The sequence below is a fragment of the Nematolebias whitei genome, chromosome 1 (assembly GCF_014905685.2).
Source record: "Nematolebias whitei isolate Nwh7 chromosome 1, NemWhi1, whole genome shotgun sequence".
In the NCBI taxonomy this organism is placed as follows: Eukaryota; Metazoa; Chordata; class Actinopteri; order Cyprinodontiformes; family Rivulidae; genus Nematolebias; species Nematolebias whitei.
Window position 1 is genome coordinate 21,036,845 of NC_056498.1, and position 26,580 is coordinate 21,063,424.

Sequence of the window (26,580 nt, forward strand, 5' to 3'; positions counted from 1 at the left end):
CTTGTAACTTCCCCAACCTTTCAGCAGTGCAGGAGTTTATATAATACACTTCATGTAAGGGAGAGCTACCCCTTGTGAAAAACTAGTAACTATTAAACTTCAGCAATTTGCTGCCTTTGCTCAACTCAGCCTGATGCAAGAATATAATTCCTTTAAACCAGTGTTTCCATTCTTCCTTCATTACCTTCAGCTGAGACTTTCTCATGGAATTGCCTCAGTGTTTAATAGTGAGCTTCCCACATGTCAATAAGCAAGTTTGCTTGACAGCTACAGAATTAACTCCTCCACAACAAACACACTCGTAGCACCATCAGCCTCTGCTCATGTGCCGCTCAAACTCCAACCACTCGGTGCCTACCTGGCTCTGCTGGTTATCTTTTTGTTTCTGGGCCTCCAGGCTCCGTCTGCAGCTCCACTCCTTCAGGGCCTCCTGGACTTGCGGTGTCAGGGAGCCGGAGAATCGCTGCCCCTGTTCCAGGTTCTGGATTAGACACAGGCTAGCGTACACACTGGTCAGGTAGTAGCCACCTGGAGGCAACAACAAAGATGTAGGAGGGGGCAAAAATAACCACTATGAACAGTACAACTAATAAAAGAAACAGAATAACATCAGCAGTTAGAGCTGTGATGTATATTTGAGGAAAAATTGAGTCATAAACAAAGCTAATACTGGAACTCGTATGCTAAAGCGGCTATATGCTATTATTTGTAGTTAACATTTTATTTGTTAAGGACAAGTATGAAATATTTACTGTAAATCACAAGCAAAAACTTAATAGGTGGATAATCCTCAAATATAAGTTACACTAGCTTTCCTCCCAAGAGTTTGATGAAAATAAAGTTTCACTTATATTAAATAAAAAATTGGCCACACAAGTTTGAATTTATTTTAAATCTCTCTACTCCACACAAGATCAAAATTGTACTTCCGAGCTCAAATTTGTACATATACTCCCACTAATGTCTGTTAAACATGTCTTAGCAAGTTCCATCTCATCCACAGCCAATAAGTAATTGTCTATAAGTTTCAGACATAATTCTGTGTAAAGAATTGACCCCACTTCGAGTTGTTTTGTTTCCTGACATGGACCTGAGCTTTAAATCCCAGTTTTCTGCACACTTTTGAAAAATTATTTCCGAAGCCTTGATGTTATTCTGCTTTATCCATTCAGAAACCTGTTTTGATTTCTGCTTGGGATTATTGTCCTGCTGGAACATCTTAACTGTGTCCAACGTTTCAACTCACAAACTTTTGATTTGAGGTGAAAGATGATGAATAGGTAGAAACATCTGGCTCTAAATCACCTTGTTAATTCTGCTCACTTTGTGCTATAGTACCACAACATGATGCAATGTTCTTTTTGTCATTGTGGTCATACAGCTCAGTCTATGTCTCCTGTGACTATAAAGCTTTTTTCCAGAAAACATTTGGCTTGTCTATGTAAGCAGCTCTAAATTGCAATAGAGTCTGAAGGTGTTTTTGTAAGCAGGAGCTACTTTCTTGGTCAGCACCCTTTATTTTCTTGACAATGTGGAAGTTGCCTCTTGGACTTTGACACTGGTCTTCCAGTGGTTTCTTGTTCATGGCAGGTTTGTGTGGAGGGTGAAATGTGACTAAATTAAACCAGTAAATACATCATGAAATAAATAAACATAAATGTCCAATTAAAAAAATAAATGTACCAGGAAATAAATAAATGCACTCTGTATTGCTTCACAGGAGCCATGTATTAAATAAATACACAGTGAAATAATTAAATGCATTTTTAAATAAAAAATTTTTAAAAATTATGAAAATGACATTTAATTATTTAACGTAATTATTTGAAAGGTACATTTATTTATTTAATTTGACATTTAATTAATTAATTGTGTATTTAATCATTTAATTGTATATTTAGTGACTTAATGATGTATTGAATAATTAAATGACACATTTAGTTATTTAATGGGGCATTTATTGGTACATTTATTTATTTCATGGTGTATTTATTTATTTAATTTTTCACATTCCACCCTCCATATGTTTGAGCCTATGCAGTTCCTAGGTTGTTCTTGAACATCCTACCAAACTGTATTTCATCTGAGAATGACAAAAGGACTTCAAATTCAGTCACTAAAACCCCCAAAGTAATAACCCTACAAATATAAAAAAAAAAAAACATTTGTGCTCATGATGAGTCTATGTAAATGTCTGACTGCAACTTTATTTATGTATGTGATCAATTGCAGTTGATTTAAATGTACTGTATAAGTAAACCTGACTTTGTTTAACTCATTAATGATGTCTTTATTACATAGGGATAAGACAGTTAGCGATTAATTTAACAAACCAAAAGAGAACTGGCAACCTAGACAAAATAAACACAACACAGATCTTAACAGTCTGTATTTCAGCAGATAAAGTTTAGTGTGTAGGTAGTACCTTCACCACCAAGCCAAGAGGGTTCTAGCAGCTCCATCATGTACTCCACTTCTATCAGGATATGAGACCTGTTACATTCCACTATCACATAAGATAACGATGGAAGGAAGTCATCCCAGCTAACTTCCTGTCCTGAAAAAACAAGAAAGATACAACAGTAAAAGAATGGGCTACCATTGTTCCCATGGAGTTGATTGTTTGAGTTAAACTATTGAAATGCTCTTTTTGATTCATATGTATAGAATACCAAAGTTGCACCTAAAGCATACAATGAACTTTGAACCTATGGAGACAAATATGTAAAACCAACTTTGTCCATAGCAACATGAAATTTGGTTGTAAACGTTTTGAACATGCAACAGTCTCACCATGTAACGTCCCCATTGCCTTGTGGACCAGCTTGCACACTTGCAGCAGCAGGAGCACTTTGTCAATCGGCGAATGCGTCCTCTGCATCAGAATCAGCTTCTGCTTCACCCGCTCCACCCCCCGGCCGTCAGGGACCCCCGTCCGCACTCCGAGTCGCTCCATGGCTGCCTCCCCCTTCAGACAGAGCATGTTCTGCGTGAGGCGCTGAGTGGAGCCATCCTGATTGTGCAAAGCCATCAGGGCTTTTTCAAGGCGGCTCCTCAGAGGTCTGAGGATGCAGGAGAACATGGCCCTCTCCAATGCCAGGTCTGCAGGGAGAGAGGGAGGGTTCATTGTTTAAGGAAACTGAGATTGGAACACAACTGGAAAACTGCACTCATTGACTAAAATGGAAACAGAAGGAGTAGCAGAAGTGAAATTAAATGGCAGGGGTTGAAAGGTCACTTGACTGCAGTGCAGTGATCACATCAGATATGTTGAATAATGGACTTGGCAATACAGCCACACTTCTGGCCTCATGTCAGTAGGGTGTGGCACATCCTTAACCCCTGTATACTGTACATGTAGAAATCCTGCATGAAATAGAGTCATGCAGCTGGTGTTCTCCTGTGGCAAGTCAGCCCACAGCTGTTGAAACTGATTCTTGAAATCAAGAAGATTGGCACTTGGTCAGCGTTGACGTCTGAGTTGAGCAGTATGTGTAACTGAAGAAAGGTCTGGTGAACTGGCTGACCACAAGAGGACCTTAACATAATAATTTTATGTGTTGCATGTGGACAGGTGTTGTCTCATTGAAAGATGGTATCAGAGTGGTGTCTGAGGAGGGGTAAGACATCCAGACACAGAATTTTACTGACATATTGCTGTGAAGTCAGAATCCTTCATATCACTGCTAGAAGTGAGCAGAAGTCAAATCCTATGGGTCCCCATGCCATGATTCCAGCAGTAATGCTGGTGTGTCTTGTTGCAACATTAACAGGATTGGTCCTCTTTTCTTGGCTGTCATAAAAGCACACATTGTCCTCTGTGGTAACGCCAAACTGGAATTCATTGCTCAGTGCCACTGGTCATCCCTGCCTTTCCAGTTACAGCACCATGACATATGCAGATGCCTCTGCTCTGTTGTTCATAGCAGCTTACAAATGAGAGGGTACACTGGTGGATGCTAATAGTTCAGACACAATGTGGTGTTGAAAAGATTGTTTTATTATTATTATTTTTTTTTTTTTCAGTTTTAATTTTGTGTGAAGCACTTTCTGTTACACTTTGTTGTGTGAAGGGTACTTTATAAAGTTTTTGACTAACGGGATCTGTGATGCTTGGTCTATAATACGACAATCCTTGGTATGGTCTGTCTTGTGGAACTGGGAACTCCATATGTGTGGGTGCCCTCATTTATTTATTTGACCTATATGTAACCAGGTTAGTCAGTTGAGAACAAATTCTCATTTCAGATGACAACCTGGCTAAAAGGCAGCAAGTACAGGAGTGGGCGAACACCAGACGGACAACATGTTAACAACTGACAATCAAACATCAAGTTGTACAGACCCTGTGAAATGACAACAAACAAAGAGCTAGAACAGGTTTCATGGGACAACAGAGTAACAGAGATAGAGGAGGAAATTGCTATAAGCATGTGCAGCGGTCATCAAGTGATGCTTTCACTGAGTTTTTAAACAATGCAAATGGGACCAAAAAAGTAAGTTTTAAAGTTTGTTGTAGATGCTTCCAATTGTTAGCAGCAGAAAATTAAAATAATGAATGACCACATGAGGTGCATGCTTTAGGGATAGATAGGGTAATGTAGCTGCTGGAGCGGAGGGTATGCATGTTGCTACGGCTACTGAGTGACAAACGGCGGTAGGATGGAATTTTACCAGTTAGAGGTTTAGAGATCAGCAGAAACCAGTTTGTTTGTCTGTGGGAGTGAATAGAGTGCCAGTTCAACAGGAAGTACAGAGTGCAGTGATGAGTGCTGAAGGGAGTTTCAGTGGCAAATCTAATAGCTGTGTAGTAAAGAGTGTCCAGGTTGTGGAGGAGAGTTTTGGAAGTGGTTCTGTAGATGACGTCACCATAGGTGAACATTGGAAGGATCGTCATTTTTAGCAGATCTTTCAGCAGGTTGAGTTAGTGAGGATTTGTTTCGGAAGAGGAACCCTATTCTGAATTTGACTTTGGAGAGCAGATTGTTGATGTGAGTTTCGTATGAGAGTGAGGGATCAAGCCAAATCCCTTGGAATTTGTAGCTGCTGATAAACTGGATCTCGAAGCCATCCAAGGATTTTCTGAGTGCAGACAGTTTGAGGCAGGTTTCTGTTAAAGATCATGCATTTTATATTCAGAGCGTTTAGTTTTAAATGAAGATTAGTAAAGTGTGCTCGATGTTATTGAAACTAATTTGTAGTGCGGAGAGGGCAGAGTTAGGCGAGGTACTGGTGGTATACATAATAGTGTCATCGGCATACAGATGTGTGAGAACATGATAGGTGTTCACAGAATTTGCTACATCATTGATGCAACAACTCATGTGCCCACTGATTCCAACATTGGAACACTAGCTATGTTTACATGCGCAAAATTCTTTGATTGAAATGTATTCAGATAAAATAATCCAAACGTATTGTTTACATGAGCACAATCTGTTCACGACGAGTGTTCACATGGAGCGGGCTTTTATTCTGAACAGCAGTACTGACATTCACAGAGTGGTAAATTCTTCTTAAAAAAACACCGACGAAGAAGTTCTACTTCCGGTTTACTTCCAGGATGAACATAAACAAAGCTGAGCGCTCAAAATGGATCCGCGACAGGGTTTAATGACGGTGGAGAAGTTACTGCACTCCCTGACTGAGCTACAGGTAATACAGATCATTTTGAGCTCTTTCAAAGTTTCTAGTAGAAATGTGTGGCTCAACGACCAGTGTTGCTTCCCAGCCATGCTAATATTATTAGCATTAGCCAGGCAGAAATGACATAGGTCGCACATGCGCAGTCAGGTCAGTTTTTCACGATCAGAAAAAAAAATGAACAGAATAAGCATTTACATACACACCATTCAGATTATGAATCAGCATGAACCACCTGTCTCCTTCTGATAAAAAAAAATTTCGTATCGAGCTGAATAAACAAAAAATTATCCGAATGGAGCGTTTACATGACACATTTTTATTCCGAATAGCCATTTAATCCGATTACTTATGTCCATGTAAACATAGCTATTGTGACATCTGTACATCCCACATACCAGGCAGATGCACAACACAATCCCGTGGCTTCATGCAAACTCACAATGCAATCTCTGTCAAACTTCATCAAGTGGAGGCGAGGATGTTTTATGCTTCTACGAAGAGACCATTGACGTCTCATCTTCTTGTGACATGAATTATTTGCATACCCATCATTGACACACCATTCCTTTCAGATGCTTAACAGGTTTTTGGGTTAGTGTGCGTAATTTATGCTAAATCTATAAATCTGATACAGCTGTGAATATAACCTGAACTCTGTTCCCCAATATATGTGAAAAAAAGAAAAAAAGAACAGTCACTGTGTTTGATTTTTATCTGTTTATGCCAACACAGTGTCCACCACTGCTGCTAGGCTTTGGATTTATACTCACAATAAATTAATTTTACAATAAATTACAGCAAAACATTAATGTTACCCAACACACAGTTACATTAAAACATGCTCAATATGATATAATCCAGTGTCCTCAAAATGTTGAATCAGTGAGACACATTTCAGATGGAGTTAAGCATGTGGACTAGATTGCATGAGTTTTTTTTTATTTTTTTTGCCTGCCACATAAATAATCTTCCAGGTGTCCTTTTAAATCAGAGATTATTACAGTATAATCGTTATGAGTGTTCATACGCTTTTTTTTTATAGTGCAGTGTGAACAAACTAGACAGGAGTTGGTACAAACTGAAATGCCCTTCACCTGGACCTCTTAGTAGAGGGTATTTTACTCAATAAATTATTCTCACTCCAGGAGCTCATCAAAACATATTTTTAAATTATTTATCTAGTTCAACGTAAGTCTTGGATTATTTTAAATTGTTTTGTTTTTACAGAGCTACAGCAGTGCCCATATGTCGTTTCATTATTTTAGGCTAGTTATATCCTCTTTCTCTGAATCCAGAGTCACAATCTGAGAATATTAAAGTTATATTTCATTGTATTTGCTTCCATTTTTGTTTTGGGTATTGTTTTTTTTCTGTCTGTTTCCTGATGTGTCCCATGGTATGCTTGATGCACACCTGGTCCTTGTTTCTGAAGTATCACACCTGTACACAATTATTCACTCCTCGGTGAGTAATGCAAACATATTTGAGACATAAAGGGCATTTCTTTGAAGCTTTTGAAGGACCAAATATGTTGGATAATTTCATTATCCTGTCATCAACTCATTAATCAAATAAGACACACAGAGGATGCAAGAAGATTTTTCAATCCAGTTTTACTTGCAAGGTGGCAGCATTGAAAACAGGCTTACAAAGGAGTTATACGAAGCTCTGGTCCAAGGGTCTGCCTGCGTTCAAAGGGTTAGGAAAAGCTTAAACACTCGTTATCAGACAGAGGCGAGGTCAGGACGACCTCTGCTTCACAGCTCACAGTTTTTGAAGGCGTCAGAAGTTATCTGTTATCAGACTCCTCTCTGAGTAGACAGAAAGACTCTCTGGACTTCACGCACATGGTTCTATATTAATTTAACATTAGTAAGCGATAACATCCATGACCTTTACATAACTTCCCCCATCATCTACCAATTTGCAGCCATTTGATTGTCAGTCTCGGCCCTTAAAATCAGTTTATCTTAAGTCCTGTCAATTTTTTTTTCTATTTCTTCAGCTGGCTACTTTCTCACTGGATGAGGACCCTGCACAGTTTGTTAGAACATGGTTTGATTGCAAAATATTGAAGAAACTTTCTTCAGTGTGTAGGCAATTGTCAGGGGAATTTAGGTAAAGATTTATGGATGTGTATCACTGCTAATGTTATCACTGTGAACATTTCCTGTGCACTGTCCGGTGCAGATCTTCATGAAAAGGGGCTTCAGTGAGACCTCTGTGTAAGCCATGTGAACTCTGCCCTTGTAAGTAAACAGCGTTAAAAAAATCTTCTCCTGTCTTCATGTGTGGCTCTTTTTAAGTACGAAAGGATATTTTTATCCAACAACAATCATGGCAAGACACTTGGGTACAAGTCTTCCATATGCTCCAGTATGGAACCCAATACACATGCATTATGATTAAAAAAACACCACAACCATGAAATGTATGCTTTGTTCCTGTTCAAAAATCTAGGACCTATTCAACGTAATGAAAGGACCACTGTGGTCTAAGTATGCACCTTAAGACCCTGCAAAGACCATCCATCTTCCAGCTGTCTTTAGCATGATTATTTGGTGTCAAACTGCAACTGTGTCATAAACAGCATTTACCAGGGAGTCTTCCAAATGTCTCAAAACATTCTCAGCGGTTCTCAATTTGCTTGAATGAATTATATAGGCTTACAGACTTGTTTTGAGCATGTTTAAGAAATTTGTGTGACAAATTTTCTTTTAAAACATTTGAAGAATTGTTGCTTTAACCCACTTTTATCAATTTAGCATCTGTAAATGCTAGGGCATCATAGCTGTATTTTCACACTTGCATGAGAGCTCTCCTATGACAAAAAATAAAAAGTCTACACCCATAAGGGTCAAGGTCAAAAAACTACCCCAGTGATTAATATCTTGGTGTCCACAAACTTCTTTAAAAAGTCTTCAGATGATCCAAAATGCTGTTGCCAAAGTTTTAATGAGAGTTCATAGGAGAGTTCATATCTCTCCAGTTATAGCTTTTCTCCAGCGACTCCCTGTCAAATTCAGAATTGAATTCAAAATCTTACTTCTAATAAACAAAGCCCTCAACAACCTAGCTCCATCTTATATTCGAGATCTTGTTGTTCCATATTTTCCCAACAGAGCACTTTGTTCTCAAACTGCAGGTTTACTTGTGGTCCCTAGAGTTTCCAAAAGCAGAATGGGAGGAAGATCTTTCAGTTCTCAGGCTCCTCTCTTGTGGAACCAACTTCCATTTTCTGTCCGTGAGGCTGACACATTGTCCAGTTTTAAGAATGGACTTAAGTCTTTCCCTTTTGATAAATCATATAGTTAGGATTGGCTTGGGTTTCCTGAACTATCCCTTAGTTATGCTGCTATGGGCTTAGACTGCTGGAGGACAAACTGACCACATTTCTTCACTATGCTACTGTCTTTACTTACTCTGCTCAACTTGTTTTGTATTGGTAATTATTTTTTTCTATCTTTGACATGTGTTTTTTTTCTTTCTTCCAATAGGAGGTACACCTGCACATACACCTGGACCTGCCATTCTGTGCTCGTTTGTCTCTCCTTCCTGTCCTCTCACCCAGCCATTCAAAGCAGATGGCCGCTTGTCCTGAGCCTGGTTCTGCTGGAGGTTTCTTCCTGTTAAAAGGGAGTTTTTCCTTTCCACTGTTGCCATTGTGCTTGCTCAGGATGGGAGACTGCGACAAAGTGAATATTCAACGTTTCTGCTGGCTTCCTTACATAGAGAAATTTACTAATTGGCTTTTTTATGTATGTGAATGTTTCTGTTCAGTGCCCTGAGACAACTTTGTTGTGAATTGGCACTATACAAATAAACTGAACTGAATTGAATAAGTAATGATTAAAACAAACAAAGTCTATGCTCAAAAATCCAGGTATACAATCAAACAATTTTCAGTCAGGTCATCTGGACAGTTTCGTTTTTTTGTGCTGAAACGTTTCACCTTCCATCCAGAAGGCTTCATCAGTCAAAGAAAAACACAACACAAAACGGATTCTTCCCCCAACAGCTTACTCCAAAGTGGAACAAACCAGTTATGCTGGTGTTAAGATGGTCTCTTCTTGGAAAGCCCCTTCCTCCAGTGGCGACCCTCTCCCTCGTCAACAGTCACGTCAATCTGGTTCAAAACCAACAAAGTCCATGCTCAACAATCCAGGTATACAATCAAACAATTTTCAGTCAGGTTTTTATTTGACTGATGAAGCCTTCTGGATGGAAGGTGAAACGTTTAAGAACAAAAAAACGAAACTGTCCAGATGACCTGACTGAAAATTGTTTGAATGATTAAAACAGTTGCCAAGATGTGAAGAAAACAGGTTGAAGCGGATACGCTGTGGGTGAAGGTGGGCAATTAAATAATAGGAATGGGCTAGAACACAGTTTGCAAGAAATACATACAAATATAGGCCATATTTTCTTTAAACTACTTTTCTTGTTAGGTGAAAAACACTCAGAATTCAGTGAGACTGCTACAAGTAGAAAGAGTATTTTTTGTTCCAATCATGAGTCGAAGACTAATCCAACAGTCGCAGCCCAGTGAGTTACTACCCTTAGTTTAGTTTTGTATTCATTAAAAAATGTTTGGTGTTCAGTACCACCTTTTGGTCCTGTGTTTGGATCTAGCACAAGTCGGATCCTCGGTGCCACCTGTCATCAATCCAGCAGACATGTCAATAATTTTTTAGTCTTTCACCCTCCTTAGATGGCATTAATCTGGCCACCAGCTCAAATGTTAAAAATCTTAGTATTATTTTTGATCAGGACATGTCTTTTATCCCCCACATTAAAAACATTACTAGAACTGCCTTCTTCCTGCTGTATAATATCACTAAAATTAGAAACATCTTATGTAAAAATGATGCAGAAAAACTTCTTTGACCTCATCTCCTTGGTTCATGGCACACTGTCAAGAAAGTGGTAAATGCCACCCTGTGACTGTTGAAAGCATTTTAATATTACGACTAAAAATCTTGGGAAAAGGAAAGGCCCTGAAAACCTACATGTATATATTTTTCTCTTTGGCATAGCAACAAAATACAGGATACACATGTTCATGTCCAGCACGCGTGCTCTCACACGTGGAAGCACTCTCGGTAATTCTCCTGCAGGCAGTGGGCAGTCCTGACTCAATATTTTCCACTCATCATTAATTTCCTCCTCCCCCTCCTTCATGTTTCCCTCCTGTATAATCCCCCACATCCCTATCTACCTCACTATACCCCCCATGATCAATCATTCCACACTCTCTCCGTCTTTTGTTTGTCAGCACTGTAATGTAACACATCACATGTAATGTGATTACAGCCTTCCTGCCCACTGTCAGCTCTTAAAAAGTGGACTTTTTTTTAGCTGTTACTCACAGACCTGTAACTGATTACATTTTCCAAGTAACCTGCCGTTTTCTATGTCTGCCTCCCACCCTCCCGTGAATCGTGCAGCTTTTCAAGTGAGCGTGGGACTCTGATATCTTTTTATGATAAACGAGGGGGAGAAAAAAATGCAAATGCCTCCCACCGACGCAACGAGAGATAAATCAGAATCGCAGCGCAAGAAAGGAAGGAAAGAGGGAAGGGAGAACGGAAGGTAGCGCCTGAGCATTCTCCTCCCTGAAGCTTCAGCACAGTCAGGCAACCATCGTTCATCATCACATGTTTATACAAAACACACACAGGCACACACTTATAAACACACAAAGCAGTCCAAAAACGAGGAAAGCCTACGCACAGGGCAGTGTCAAAAGATCTGACATTTCTTGCAAAGTAACAATGTTTTTACAATACTGGGACGAATCACACTCTGAATGGGATGGATTATTAGTGCTGGCACATCAGACAGGGCTGTTTTTAAAAACACCAGACAATATGAGCTCCCTTCACTCTCTATAAACTAATGTGTGTTGATCAAGCTTTTCACTGTAGACTGGGCAGCCCACTGGTTTTCAGACAAGGCTGTCTGTTTCCATAGCCCTCTATCCTCTGGCAATGTGTCAGCTGAAACATTGGTTTCTGAGATGGCCGTTGTTTTCCTCTCAATCTGTTTGTGCACACAATTTAATTGCTTAAATCATTTAGTGAGATTCAGAATTATTTGAAAATATTTAAAAGTGACATGTCTTGTAGGATGTGATGGACTTGCGACCCATCCAGGGTGTACCCCGCCTCTCGCACAGTGATAGCCAGACATGGGCACCAGCGACCCCCGTGACCCAAAATGGAAAAAGCGGGTAAAAGAAAATGGATAGATGGATGTCTTGTAGGAATGCTTATTGCCTGCTGCCTTGCATGCTAAAGTTTAACCAAAGGGGTGATCTATTAGTGCTCAGTGTGTGTGTTGGGGATGACTCTCAATGACTACTACACCAAACTTACAGATATACGTTAAAATGACTGAGTTATAGCCATGTTTACGATGGTAGAAATAGCAGCCATCTTGAATTGGGTCAGCTCCAAAAAGTTAAAAAGTTGTAAAGGTCCAGAGATTACTTTATGAGAGTTTGTAGAGATGTCACCACCCTTCAAACAAGTGACCACTGACAAACATGACTTCATACTTTTTGAGTACTCTGGTTTTGTTATCAGCGCTTTGGATTACTTAAGTTCAATTCAGTTTATTTATATAGCGCCAAGTCACAATAGAAGTCGTCTCAGGACACTGAACAGAAACATTCATATATACAAAGTAATAATTTTACATTGTTTATCTGAGGAGCAGACTGCTTTGAGTTTAACTCCATCACAGAACTCTCGTCTGGAGCAAGCATGAAGGCGACAGTGGAAAGGAAAAACTCCCTCATGAGGAAGAAACCTTTAGCAGAACCAGGCTCAGGACAAGCGGCCATCTGCTTCAACCAGCTGGTTTGGTAGGAACAGATACACAATGGCAGGTCAAGAATCACATGTTAAGATAGAAATAGTATCAAATGAAAACTATTCAGTTTTAACAATTTATTTAAGGAAATTAGGTCAATTTGTCCTCTAGTAATCTAAGCTTAAGGCAGAATAACAAGCCAACTCTAACTATATGATTTATCAAAAAGGAAAGTCTTCAGCCCAGTCTTAAAACTGGACAAAGTGTCAGCCTCATGGACAGAAACTGGAAGTTGGTTTCACAAGAGAGGAGCCTGAAAACTGAAAGATCTTCCTCCCATTTTGCTTTTGGAAACTAGGAACCGCGAGTAAGCCTGCAGTCTGAGAGCGAAGTGCTCTGTTAGAAAAATATGGAACAATAAGATCTCAAATATAAGATGGAGCTAGGTTGTTGAGAACTTTGTAGGTTATAACTAAGATTTTGAATCCAATTCTGAACTCGATAGGGAGCCAGTGGAGAGAAGCTAAAACTGGAGAGATATGATCTCTCCTACTAACTCCAGTGAAGACTCTGGCAGCAGCATTTTGGATCAACTGAAGACTTTTTAAAAGATGCATTTGGTCACCCAGATAACAAACAATTGCAATAGTCCAGTCTGTATGTGACAAATGCGTGAACCCGTTTTTCTGCATCGTTTTTAGATAAGATGTTTCTAATTTTAGTGATATTACGCAGGTGGAAGAAGGTGGTTCTAGTTACGTTTTTTTCAGACTCTTATACGTATAGTAGGGACAGTTAAAGGCCTGATTATACTCAACGGGAAGTGCCAAAGTTGTGTCTTGCTGATGTGGTTGCTTAAAACAATTGTATATATTTTTTCACACCATTCAAGACTCCATTCTGTGCAAAGCCCCCCTGACAAAACTGTTGTCTTGCAGGGTATGTGCACGTATTGTGTTATTGGACAGAAAATCATGGATGTGTTTATGTAGAAAAGAAGCTGCAGTACTCAGCTTTTTTTGTGAAGCCACTGACTTAGGCTGTTAGAAAATACATCAATTTTCACAAGTGTTCCAGCAAAACACAAAATATAGTCAAAGTACTTAAGAAAGGAGCTGGCACAATCTTTGTGAGACAGCATGGACAAAGACTCTAAAGTGCACCCCAGTGAGAGGCAGTAGGGAAACGTTCCTGTACTGTCTGATAGAAGTGAAGGCGGTCTCTTTGTGACAATTTTATAAAATTGTGCTTCTCCTTGGTTAACAACATAAATATCAGATCTTCCTCCTCCAACTCTTCCATCGTCAACTGGAAATAAACATCCACTCAACAACAACTAGCTGTGCTCTCACTGTAGTTTCTGATTGTGCATGACGTGTGGTGCAGTGGGACGATTTACCCTGGCAGATTCTCTTATAGTATAAAATATAATTTGAAAAAAAAGAATGTCTTACAATTATGTCAGCGAGAGCCAATGTTTTACATCTTGTGAAGTATAAACCAGATTTTAGAGTTACCAGTAAACCTAGCATGCATGCTTTTGGTCTATGGGAGGAAAACCGGAGTACCTAGAAAAAGCCCACAAGTGCACAAATTCCACACTAATGGTCACAGGCTGGGAGGTGAACCTGTAACTCTCTTGCTGTGAGGCCACAGTTCTAACCACTGTTCCACTATGCTGCCACATAGACTATATCCTTAAAACATAATGTGTTTTAAATTATTACATGCAAAAACATTTAAGATTTATTTATTTTGTGTTTCTGTTTATTTACCTTTCTCATTTTCGGGCACTAGGGTTTCAATAGGAGGTTCCAGCTCTCTGCTGTCCAACAAGCAGCACTTTGCCTGTGACAGAAAAAGGCGAAGACTCTGCAGAAGCTGCACAGGCTTCACACGTGATGACGAAGACGTCGACGACGAGGAGGCCAGTGATTTGAGCACCTCCCTCTGCTCCAGGAGGAAGTCCTGAACCATGCTCCCAAAGACCGAGCGTCTGTCTCGGGAGAGTTCCTCTACCAGTCGCGTCAGACGCTTGTCAGGAGCAAAAAAACAAACGAAGGCTTCACTCATGCGATGCATCCCACCGCGGCCTCGAGAGCGAACGAGTGGTGGACGCCGATCCATGTCTGTCTGGGCCTGGGCCATGCTTTCTGGTTCTGTATCTGAGTCGTTGTCCTCGTCCATGCTGCTAAAAGAGCTGCTGCTGTCTAGCTCGGCCAAAGACGGAGCCGGTTGGCGCTCCAAGGCCAAAACTGTGCCTTCAATTCCCGTCTCCTGATGGAACTTTGGTGGTTCATCCACAGTTGCTGATGTCTACAACAGAGATTTTTTTGTTGGCATATGCTCTGTAATCTCAAGAACAAAGAACTACGTGCTCACATATTTATGTCAGTATATGCATGGCTTGAAAGGCAGATAAAGATTCTAAGGCTTACTTGTGCTGCATATGCAGACATCATGTCATCCTCCTCTGCTGAACCGGGGGATACAGCGGGGGTTCTCCTCAAGACTCCAGCCCCTGCGTGAACTTTCCTCTGTGGGTTAGTGGTGGTTTTGTGCAGCCCCTCTGATTCTCCGGCTTGCTCCACTGACGGGGAAGGCGAGTAGGATCCAACTCCCTCAAGGGACAGATTCATGGAGGATTCTGAGAGCCGGAGTCGCATACTACGTTTGAAGCGGTTCCGTTTATTGGAGGCACTGTTATTCATGTGTTGCAGCTGCTGTTAAGTAGAAAAAAATAAAAATGCAAGGTAAAAACATTGATGCTTATAACTACAAGACATTTAAAACGAGATAAACTGAAGAGAAGTCTTCAAAGACTAAATTCTGTCAGAGAAAGCAAGATGTTTATCACTGACCTTGCAAACCTCCAGTTGGAGAAAGAGTGGGTTGATGAAGCAGATTTTGCCTTGTCTGCAATGGGTCATCAAAGAACATCGCTCCTGATTCGCCCCCGTTTGAGCCTGACCACCGCTGGTTGATGCAACAAACCCCAACGGCCCATTTTGGATGTCTACAGCGCTCGGTGAACTCCAGAAGTCTAGGAGAAAATCCAGGAGGAAGACGGGGGCTTAGATAGTGACATTTTTTAATTAAAAGTTTCATAATGTGTAAATTATTAGTAAAAAAAAAAAAAAAGGCAAGAAAAAGCCTTTTATAAAGGAGGGATGTTCTTGTGTTTGGTGATAATTGCAGTTTTACTGAGCACACTCCAAATAAAAAGTTACAATTCTACAGCTAAAGGACACATAGTTATTATTCTCAGCTCTAAACAAGGACGTAGCTTCGTGATAGTTTGCATTATTCACAGTTCTTTAAATTGTCTTATACAGAGGAATTTTTCTGTTAGGATACTTTTCATAGTGGTTACTGAGGTCATTCTAAACTTAGTAAAAATATATATTAGAGAAATGGAACCAAAATGAATATCCAACAATTTTCAGTCAGGTCATCTGGACAGTTTCTTTTTGTGCTGAAACATTTCACCTTCCATCCGGAAGGCTTCATCAGTCAAGGAAACACACAACACAAAACTGATTCTTCCCCCAACAGCTTACGCCAAAGTGGAACAAACCAGTTATGTTGGTGCTAAGATGGTGTCTTTGGCACTCCCCCTCTTCTTGTGCCGGCCCTCTTCCTCATCGACAGTCATGTCAAACTGGTTCAAAACCAAAAATGTCAATGCTCAATAATCCAGGTATACAATCCAACAATTTTCAGTCAGGTCATCCAGACAGTTTCTTTTTTGCTGATCCAGATGATTTACTCCAGATCCTGATTTTTGCTGTCCAGATGACCTGACTGAAAATTGTTGGATTGTATACCTGGATTATTGAGCATGGACATTTTTGGAACCAAAATTAATAGTTCAAATATTTAAAAGTGGACTTTTTGGAAAGGTTGTGAACAATTATTATTGTACCTACTGTAAATAACTCTTTGAATCACCTCATCGTAGGGGAAAAAAGACTTTAAGTCTTACCAGATTGATGAGCTAACGACTAGTATCAACGAGGCTAAGAGGAAAAAGAGTTACAGCCATCTTAAAATAAGTCCAATGTAGAAAAAAAAAGAAGAAGAAAAAATCATGGTGGTTCCGGTGAATGCAATCTTTTAAACAATTCCATCAGGGTCAGTTTCACATTACGCATGTATTTACATAGAACTGTGTGAGTGGTATTTGCAAATAGCAGCAATAGCAGCTAGCTGTAGCACCTCAGGTGTAGTCTTGGGCACTTTGTGCAGGAGTATCAAAATATTTCTGTCTGAGTAACTGGATAATGTGAAGTTGACCAAAAAGTTTTTTTAAGTGTCCTTTTGAAGTGTTATAATTTTTGAGAATGTTATTTCAAGACAGAAGCAATCTGCTTGGTTCTTGACTCAGCTCAGACAAGGCATTATTAGCTTATTAATCCCACCAGTATTAAACATTGTTTTTATTTAACTGAGGTTGTTGTGGGTGTTTAACTTCATAAATACAGAAAGGACTCAAATATTCTAATTATAATGCAATTTTACATGTTTCAGACAGTTTTGCAACCTGTATCTTCCTCACTAAGAGGACAAACTTTTATGATTATGTTGAAATCACAGATGGAGCCGGCCACATCCCACACAGACACAAGCTTACAGAAAAGAAGCGAGCAATGCAGAGGCAAAAGAGGGGTGGAGTAGAACTCAGCTGGGCTAACTTAAAGTATAATGTGTTAAATGCATGACAGACCTTATATCATTTTGAAAAACATGGTGAAACACAGTTGCGTGATTCTCTTCGTTGTTAATTAACTTTTTTAACTACAGTATTTTTCGCTGTATAAGTCGCAGGTTTTTTTTGCATAATTTACATGCCCTGCGACTTATACGCTGAAGTGACATATTTATGGATTTTTTACCATATTTATAAACCAATTTTTGGCTAAAATATGACCGTTTCCATTTATTCTGACTGGAAATATTGAACACTACCATTTTTGGCCGCTAGATGGCACTCGAGTAGTATAGCATGTTGTGGTATCATGTAATAGGTAAAAGTGTCTATTAATGACGCAATCGGCTTGCCATAGTCTGCCACCGTTGTCTGCCTGGAGCAACCGTCAAATCATCTTAATTTTGCTGTGCCGCCCCAGCAAAATGCAGCTGATTTGACTATTGAAATGTATTTATTACGTAAAAGTTCGACTGAGGCACACCTTTCCTACAAAGTCGAGCAAACAAATAATGGTTTTAGGTGGTTATCTTGTGAAATTTCAAAGAAATGGATGGCGAGTCGCCCTCTACGCGTTCATGTTTCCTTGTATCAGCTTGTGAAAATGCAGCTGATTTGACCGTCAAAGTGCATTTATTAAGGAAAAGTTAAGACTGAGACATAGAGGATGACACGGGAGTGAATTTTCACTCCTGTCCTGTCCTGGTCCCACAGAAAAAATCCTGTCCTGTCCCACTCCTGGTAACATGACTCCTGCTCCCATCCTGCTCCCATTTAGAATGACTCCCACTCCTGTACTGCTCCCATTTTTTCCCCTTCCATTTAGTCTTCAGGAAATACACTGAATTTGATTTAATCTTGTATCCATTCCTTTTTATCTTACTTTGTGTTTCACACATTACAGACTGGAGAATTGCAAGTCTGGTATTCCAGAGTGAAGCTTATTGAAAGAAAACTACAAAATAGCGGCGCCTGTCCAAAGGTTTATTTTTTTAATTTTTTTAAATTTATTTATTTTTGTGTTATTTGTTGGTTCCTAGTCCTGTCTGGTCCTGTTAACTTTTCGTCCTGTCCCATCCCAATCCTGTGAGTTATAATAAAGTTGACTCCTGTCCTGCCAGAGTCCTGCGGGAATCCTTTGACCCACAGGACTCCCGAAAAAATGTCATCCTCTAGCACACATTTGCTAAAATTTTGAGCAAACAAGTAATTACTTTTAAGTGTAAATCTTGTTAAATTCTTGTTAAAGTCCTCCTGTGCATGCTCCTGTGGCCGCCATTTAGTAGCCAATCGATTTTTGGCACAACACCGGCCCACATTTCCGGGTTGTCAGTGGTGACGTGTAACAAATCTGACGCGTCAGAGGTGATGCATAATAGATGCGACGTACTGTATATGGCGAAGCGACATATTTATGGATTTTTCCACTTTATTAGACATATTTAGACTGATGCGACTTATAGGGTGGTGTGTCATTTACCGCAGAAAATACGGTAAATACAAAATTGCTGTGCTCATCATTGCTGTTCCTTTGGTAATAAATCTGTTGCTGTTAAATCCAACAACCAACTGGTCATGCAGACAGTATAACATCACTTCAGCACATTACTGATCAGTGGCACCAGTTTACTTTAACAAAGGGGTGTCAAACCCACTTACAAAAGGGGGCCAAAATTAAAACCTTTTTCAAACCAAGGGCCGGTTTCAGAATCTACTTTAACTCAAGTTAGATACCCAACATCTTTTCTTGATTGCAAGTTCCTCAATAAGAGTTTGATTGGTCTCATTTTCTGTTTTCTGTTGCATTTTTGACATCATAATCAAAGATTACTGAAAAAAAATTAAGTGATAAAAGTATTTTACATTTAAAATAACATCTTGGGGGCCAGATAAGATGTTAAGGAGGGCCACATTTGGCCCCCGGGCCTCGAGTTTGACACATACGCTTTAACACATTGGTCATTTTGCCTCTGTTACTACCTCATGTTTTAAAAGTGATACGAGGAATACATCCGTCACACAATTAAAGCACAGCACTTCACGTTAGCTGAGTTCTGCTCCACATATCTTTTGCTTCTACGGTGCTGGCTTCATTTCTGTGAGCTCACATCTATGTGGGCCATGGCTCCATCTGTGTTTTGTGAATTGTTCAGAAACTGCATAAAAATAAATTGGTGTTTGTGGCAATTTTGGGGAACTGTTTTGTAAAATACCCTTGATTTTTCTTTTGTAGAAACAGGGTTTACTTTTATTTAGCTTTTTAAACCTAAAATATTAATTAACATTGCAACATTATACATTTATTATGCAACATAAAGAGGAAAAAAATACAGCTTGTGTTTAAGATACTTCACTTTCTTGATAACCAAAGATGGAAAAAACAACCTCTAAATCAACACCAACTGTTTGTCCACTGCAAGCAAAAGAACCATAATTATACAGCGTCTGGTTATCACTTTTAGCCATTACAAAGTCACACCTCGTGCTTTGCTACTGCAGTACAACAACACATGTTACGGTGTTAAAATAGAAGCAAACTGGCAGTCACTACTTCACTCATTAGCTGCCTTTCTCACAATGGAAATACAAATATGTTTTAAATTATTTTCTTGTAATGAATTTGGAGAGGGGGCAGTGTAAATAGGATCACATACAAAGCAAAAAAGGGTTAAAAAATTGCAATAGTCTATATTAATGTTGATATATGTGAAAATAGAAAATGTAATGAACAAATGCACTAGCCTGCTTACTTGGTAGACATACAATTCACATATAAGTCACAAATTTTATAAAACTTCGTTCGAAATTAAAAACCTAGTATTCATTGAAGCCTTTCTTGTCAGCTTTTAAACTAAAATCTTCTTATGTTGAGTAATGACAGTAGATATTTTAATCAAATCTCGAAAATAACATACAAACCAGATTCCAAAAAAGTTGGGACACTAAACAAATTGTGAATAAAAACTGAATGCAATGATGTGGAGATGGCAAATGTCAATATTTTATTCGTAATATAACATAGATGACAGATCAAAAGTTTAATCTGAGTAAATGTAACATTTTAAAGGAAAAATATGTTGATTAAAAATTTCACAGTGTCAACAAATCCCAAAAAAGTTGGGACAAGTAGCAATAAGTGGCTGGAAAAAGGAAATTGAGCATATAATGAACAGCTGGAAGACCAATTAACACTAATTAGGTCAATTGACAACATGATTGGGTATAAAAAGAGCTTCTCAGAGTGTCAGTGTCTCTCAGAAGCCAAGATGGTAAGAGGATCACCAATTCCACCATTGTTGCGTAGAAAGATAGTGCAACAATACCAGAATGGTGTTACCCAGCGTAAAATAGCAGACTTTTAAGTTATCATCATCAACCGTGCATAACATCATCAAAAGATTCAGAGAATCTGGAACAATCGCTGTGCGTAAGGGTCAAGGCCGTAAAACTCTACTGGATGCTCGTGATCTCCGGGCCCTTAAACGTCACTGCACCTCAAACAGGAATGCCACTGTCAAGGAAATAACAGAATGGGCTCAGGAATACTTCCAGAAAGCATTGTCAGTGAACACAATCCACCGTGCCATCCGCCGTTGCCAGCTGAAACTCTACAGTGCAAAGAGGAAGCCATTTCTAAGCAAGCTCCACAAGCTCAGACGTTTGCACTGGGCCAGGGGTCATTTAAAATGGAGTGTGGCAAAATGGAAGACTGTTCTGTGGTCAGATGAGTCACGATTTGAAGTTCTTTATGGAACACTGGGACGCCATGTCATCCGGACCAGAGAGGACAAGGATAGCCCAAGTTGTTATCAACGCTCCGTTCAGAAGCCTGCATCACTGATGGTATGGGGTTGCATGAGCGCTTGTGGCATGGGCAGCTTGCATGTCTGGAAAGGCACCATTAATGCAGAGAACTATGTTCAGGTTCTAGAACAACATATGCTCCCATCTAGACGTCATCTCTTTCAGGGAAGACCCTGCATTTTTCAACACGATAATGCCAGACCACATTCTGCAGCAATCACAACATCATGGCTACGTAGGAGAAGGATCCGGGTACTGAAATGGCCAGCCTGCAGTCCAGATCTTTCACCTATAGAGAACATTTGGCGCATCATAAAGAGGAAGGTGCGACAAAGAAGGCCCAAGACGATTGAACAGTTAGAGGCCTGTATTAGACATGAATGGGAGAGCATTCCTATTTCTAAACTTGAGAAACTGGTCTCCTCTGTCCCCAGATGTCTGTTGAGTGTTGTAAGAAGAAGGGGGGATGCCACACAGTGTTAAAAATGGACTTGTCCCAACTTTTTGGGGATTTGTTGACGCCATGAAATTTGGAAACAACAGATTTTTCCCTTAAAATGATACATTCTCTCAGTTTAAACTTTTGATCTGTGATTTGTGTTCTATTCTGAATAAAATATTAGATGTTGGCACCTCCACATCATTGCATTCAGTTTTTATTCACAATTTGTTTAGTGTCCCAACTTTTTTGGAATCCGGTTTGTACTGTAATGCACAATTTCACATAATATTGAGATTTTGTGCAATTTGTTAAGGCTCAACGTAAATGCTGGGTATGCTGCTAAGCTTCTACCTCAACAAATTATAGTTTAATACCTTTAAAACTGACAGGGTTTTAGCCAATTCAGTGTTTCCATCTTAAAATAGGTTGACCCCAAACATTAATCACTTGTAATATGTACTGAAGTCCCTCATTTATTGTGGAAATCTGTACCCTGAAGCCCCGCGATAAGTGAAAAACCGCGAAGTAGGAACAGAGAACAGAGAAATGAATAGACACAGCAAAGTCGCCTTCTTTTCAAAACAAGTAGCTAAAATATAACCCTTATAATGATTTCAGGCTACGGGTGGGCAATGGTCTTTAAATGATCAAAATCTATTTAAAACAAGTGAATTACAAAAAGAAATAATAAAAAAAAAAGTTTTTTAAATTTAATTTAATCTTATTTACACAATTACAAGAAGGAACACTCTTTTCAAAAACAACACCTCCACACCCTTAATTATAAAATAAAATAAAAACATTTTACAACATTCCGGGATCTGTTTATGCTATTGAAGTTTATTTTGAAATTATTATTATTAAGTAGAAATTATGTACACCGATTAACTCGGCTTTGCTGTCAGAATAGTGCACCCCCTCCACTACGTTGAGAGGGTTGTTGATACGTTGATACAGTACGTTGGCCCTGTGAAATGAAGGAACATAAAGATACCCAGCTAGCAGAGTTAGCCGCTGCAAGTCTCTGCACCTGAAGCCTTATTTCATTAGTGGGGTTTTCAGGTGAAGGACTGACCAAATTAAATTTACTGCAAGTCCCCAACTGTATGGACAAATATTTGTAGAAAAAAGGAATTAAAACTGACAAATGAGGAGTGTTTTTACATAAAATACTCAGCCTAATTGGAGGCAAGACACAATCTGAGAGCATCTTTTTTTGTGACTGATTCGCTGATGATTTATTTACCTTGTCCCATGTGTGAGATGGCCTCCAGCTGCCTGTGTGTTGTTGCTCTTGTAATTGCCTCCGGTAGTTGAAGAGGAAAAGGTAACACGTCCCTGGAAACATTTGTAAAGGAAACAAACACCTAACAATTTGCCCAACAAGTCAGGTCCTCTGGATGGTTTCTTTTGTTGTTGAAACATTTCGTCTTTCATCCAAAGGACTTCATCAGTCTGAGGAGACACACTAAACTCAGTCCCATAAGTAGCACACTCACATAGTGGGCCAACCAGTTTGATGTGATAAGATGGTTTCTGAAGTACAACATAACAATTTGCTTAACCACATGGTTCTGATTGAATGAAATTATTTAAACAAACCAAATTATGAATATAAAGAATATGTATTTAAACATTTAGGGCCTTTAGATGTAAACTGCTTCTAGATTCCAAACATGTCATTTTGAATCCTTGACAATATTCTGTCATATTGTTCTGAGCCTGCTTCTGCTAGAGGTTTCTTCCTGGGAGTTTTTCCTTTCCACTCTTGCCTTTGTGCTTGCTCAGGATGGGAGACTGCAATGAAATGAAGACCCAACGCAATCTGCTGGCTATCTTAGATAGATAACTTTTACTAATTGATATTTTATGTATATGAATGTTTCTGTTCAGTGCCCTGAGATGACTTCTGTGACTTGGTGCTATATAAATAAACTGAATTAAATTGAATAACAGCCTCAGTATTGTGATTTTATGGTCTCAGGCAGGATTTGACAATAGATCCTGGCTTCAAACAAAACCAATGTTAATCTGAAGGTTAATTATTTTTATTAAATTTTATTAAAATGGTGTTCTATGGAGTTGCTTTTAGTAATAAATATCTTACCCGTAGTAGAAATCACTCAGCATTATCACTTTGAAATAACAAGCAGAAATCTCTCTGAGGAGACCGGTAAATAAAAATGTGTTGGGTGAACTGCATTTTTTAAAATATTACACCACATTTATTACTACACTTGCATAAAATATTGAGTTTAGCAAAGTTTTTAATCAACTGCAACACTGTGAATGATAATTCAGCATTATTAAGCATTACTTTTAACTAGGCTTTTGTAACTTTGAGCTACTGTTTTGCAACCTTCAGATAATGTTTAGCTTTCTTTAACTTTTGGCTGATATTTTTCAATTTTTGAGCTATTGTTTTGCTTTTATTTTAGCTTTTGACTAACATTTTGCTACTTACAGCTAATGCTTTGCTATATTTAACTACCCTTTTGATACTTATAGCTATGAATTAACATTTTCCTGTTTGTAGTTAACGTTTGGCTACTTTTGGCCTCTAACAAGCCTACAGCTAGCCTTTTGCTACTGTTGATTTTTCGGTAGTGTTTCGCTGCTCTGCTTTTAGCTAACATTCTGATTCTTTTGTGAAATAAAATTATTGATTCCTGCTTCTAATTTTTTTTTAATAAAAAATAAAACGAGCATTTTAAAATAAATAAAACAGCTTATGAAAAGGGTGTCATGATATTGATTGCTTTTAGAGAATCAGCATGTTTTGTTTTATCCTTTTTTTATATCCAAGTATCAATAAAACCTCTGCACTTTCTAACACGTCTTTTGTTGCAAACGTTTTGCATTAATCAAATACAGGTGAGTATCAAAAAGAAATAAAAAAAAGCTTGTTTTGATTATTAAGTTGTATTGGTGAAGGTTGGCTTTGTCTCAGGTGGAGAAGTTTATGTATCTGGACATCTTCATAACGTATGGTAGGATAGAGCAGGAGATGGATCGATGTGTTGGGACCTTGACCTCAGTAATGAGAGTGTTTCTTCAGTCGATCATGGTGAAGAAAGAGACAAGTCCAAAAGGCAAATCTCTCAATTTACTGGTCTATTTACCTTCAACCCTCACATGTGGTCAGGAGTTATGAATCACAACTGAAATAACAAGATCCCAGAAACAAGCAGCCAAAGTAAGTTTTCTTCAAAGGGTAGTCAGGTCCAGCCTTAGAAATGGGGTGAGGATCCCCATCAACTGTGGGGAGCTTGGAGTAGAGCTACTGCTCCTTCTCAACAAAAGGAGTCAGTTGAGGTGGTTTGTGTATCTGATGCCTCCTGGATGTCTCCTTTTAGAGGTTTTCCAGGAACATCCCACTGGTAAGAGACAGGGAAGGCCCAGAACTCGCTGGAAGGATTGTGTATCTTTAGCCTAGGAACGCCTCAGTGTCCCCCAAGATGAGCTGGAAAGTGCCACTGGGAGAGGGGGTGTCTGGGTTTTTCTCCTGGACCTGTTGCCTCTACTACTCAACTACAGATAAGCGGTAGGAGATGGAAACGTTGGACAGTCAGTGAGTGAAACTGAAATTAAGACTGATATTCTGAAGTGATTTGAGTGACATATATCACAGGTAATATATTGATTACTGATAAAAAAAAAAAATGCAGAACACCACAGCAAAATCTCCAAACTAAACAAAGCCTGGTTTCCACTGAGTTTTCGCTTATCCCAGAGATAAGACTGAAAACTCTGTGTAGTCCAGTGAATTAATGTCTAAACAGAAAGTACTTTTCCTTAAAGACAGCATTCTGATGTACTTTAATGTCTAATTCTGGATCGCTTTGCGTCAAAGTATTGAACCAAAACGGGGTGGTCTACATAGAAACTGTGTTTTATTATATATAGCACATTACCTGCTGATGCAGTAGAAAGCCACCAAACGACACAAGTCAGGGAAGCTGAGTGCTGAGCTCTCCAGGGCGAATGCTAGTGATAAAACAGAGACTGAGTGGCAGGAATGGGGGCTGTGTGAGACTCGTTAACTGTCAAACATTATATAGAGGATCCATCCTGCACTAACAGAGTGGGATTTTTTTTCCACAAAAACACATATATACAGGCAATTAAATGACTGCCTACCTTTCATGGCAGCAAATGATTAATGATTTTTTTTCTAATCCTAATGGGATATTCAGATTGATAATTATTACTGAATTGTTTTGGGTAGTATAGTGTTGCATACTCATGATAACTGGCATATTTCCCCCCAAATAAACAACTCATTATGAACTCCAGTGGTACTTTTATAGAAACACTTCAACAAACTTTAACAAGGATAATTCTTTCAAACTCTCAAACCACTGACATGCTGACCATTTTGTGTTCTGGTGTAATGGCACATGGACAACACGTGTTAATGTACAAGCCTTTTTTTAACTTACTGGAGTCCTCCTCACTGATGAAGCACTCCTTCACAGAGGAGGCACTTCTGTCAGCTGCCACCCTAAAACACAGCACCTTCCTCTGGCTGGAATTGCATTTACGCACTAAAAATGTCTGAACAAACACAGGAAAAAAGGGTTAAAAGAGGTTTATCTTCATGCTAAAAACATATATGATACTACTAATAGCAATGCAAATTAAATAACAAGGAGAAAGAAATAATACACCTTCTTTCGTCAAACTCAGATTTGACAGGTGTCCATTAAGAATGACCTTAAAGGTTATCCTACTTGGTGTTTCTGGATGTACGAACAATAACCATCATATACTGGCCTGGTCAAGTGTCTGAGTCAACAGGTATATGGGAAATAGTTATCTCCTACTTCCCCACCCCCACCCCTAAATTTGATGAAAGGTGGTGTATTATTTCTCTATCCATCCATCTATCATTTACTACTTGTAATTGTTGAGAGGATGCTGAAACTTCTTTCTGTCACAGAGCAATACACAGAGGAATGCACAACAACACTTATCACACAACTACACATAAAGTCACAAGAGTGCACGTGTGACTGCAGTCTAGTGCTGCCCTGAGGATGGAAAACACACAGGACAGGTTTATGAGGAGCGCATCTCAGCTTTGGCTTTATAGCTTTAATGTTTCCTCCAGAACTATCCATCCATCCATCCATCCATCCATCCATCCATCCATCCATCCATC

At 39.1% G+C, this 26,580-nt stretch overlaps 1 protein-coding gene across 1 annotated transcript in view; it reads right to left on the minus strand.

Annotated features, from left to right (window-relative positions):
• rin1b (Ras and Rab interactor 1b) overlaps window positions 1-26,580 on the minus strand; it is a 33,304-nt gene that overhangs the window by 4,291 nt on the left and 2,433 nt on the right. The window contains exons 2-10 of the mRNA XM_037688432.1: window positions 25,859-25,973; window positions 25,331-25,403; window positions 22,663-22,754; window positions 15,324-15,505; window positions 14,901-15,185; window positions 14,238-14,778; window positions 2,794-3,102; window positions 2,426-2,557; window positions 359-528 (exon numbers count right to left, since the gene is read on the minus strand). Coding sequence (XP_037544360.1) covers window positions 359-528; window positions 2,426-2,557; window positions 2,794-3,102; window positions 14,238-14,778; window positions 14,901-15,185; window positions 15,324-15,505; window positions 22,663-22,754; window positions 25,331-25,403; window positions 25,859-25,973 — 1,899 coding nt within the window. The remainder of the gene's footprint in view (window positions 1-358; window positions 529-2,425; window positions 2,558-2,793; window positions 3,103-14,237; window positions 14,779-14,900; window positions 15,186-15,323; window positions 15,506-22,662; window positions 22,755-25,330; window positions 25,404-25,858; window positions 25,974-26,580) is intronic.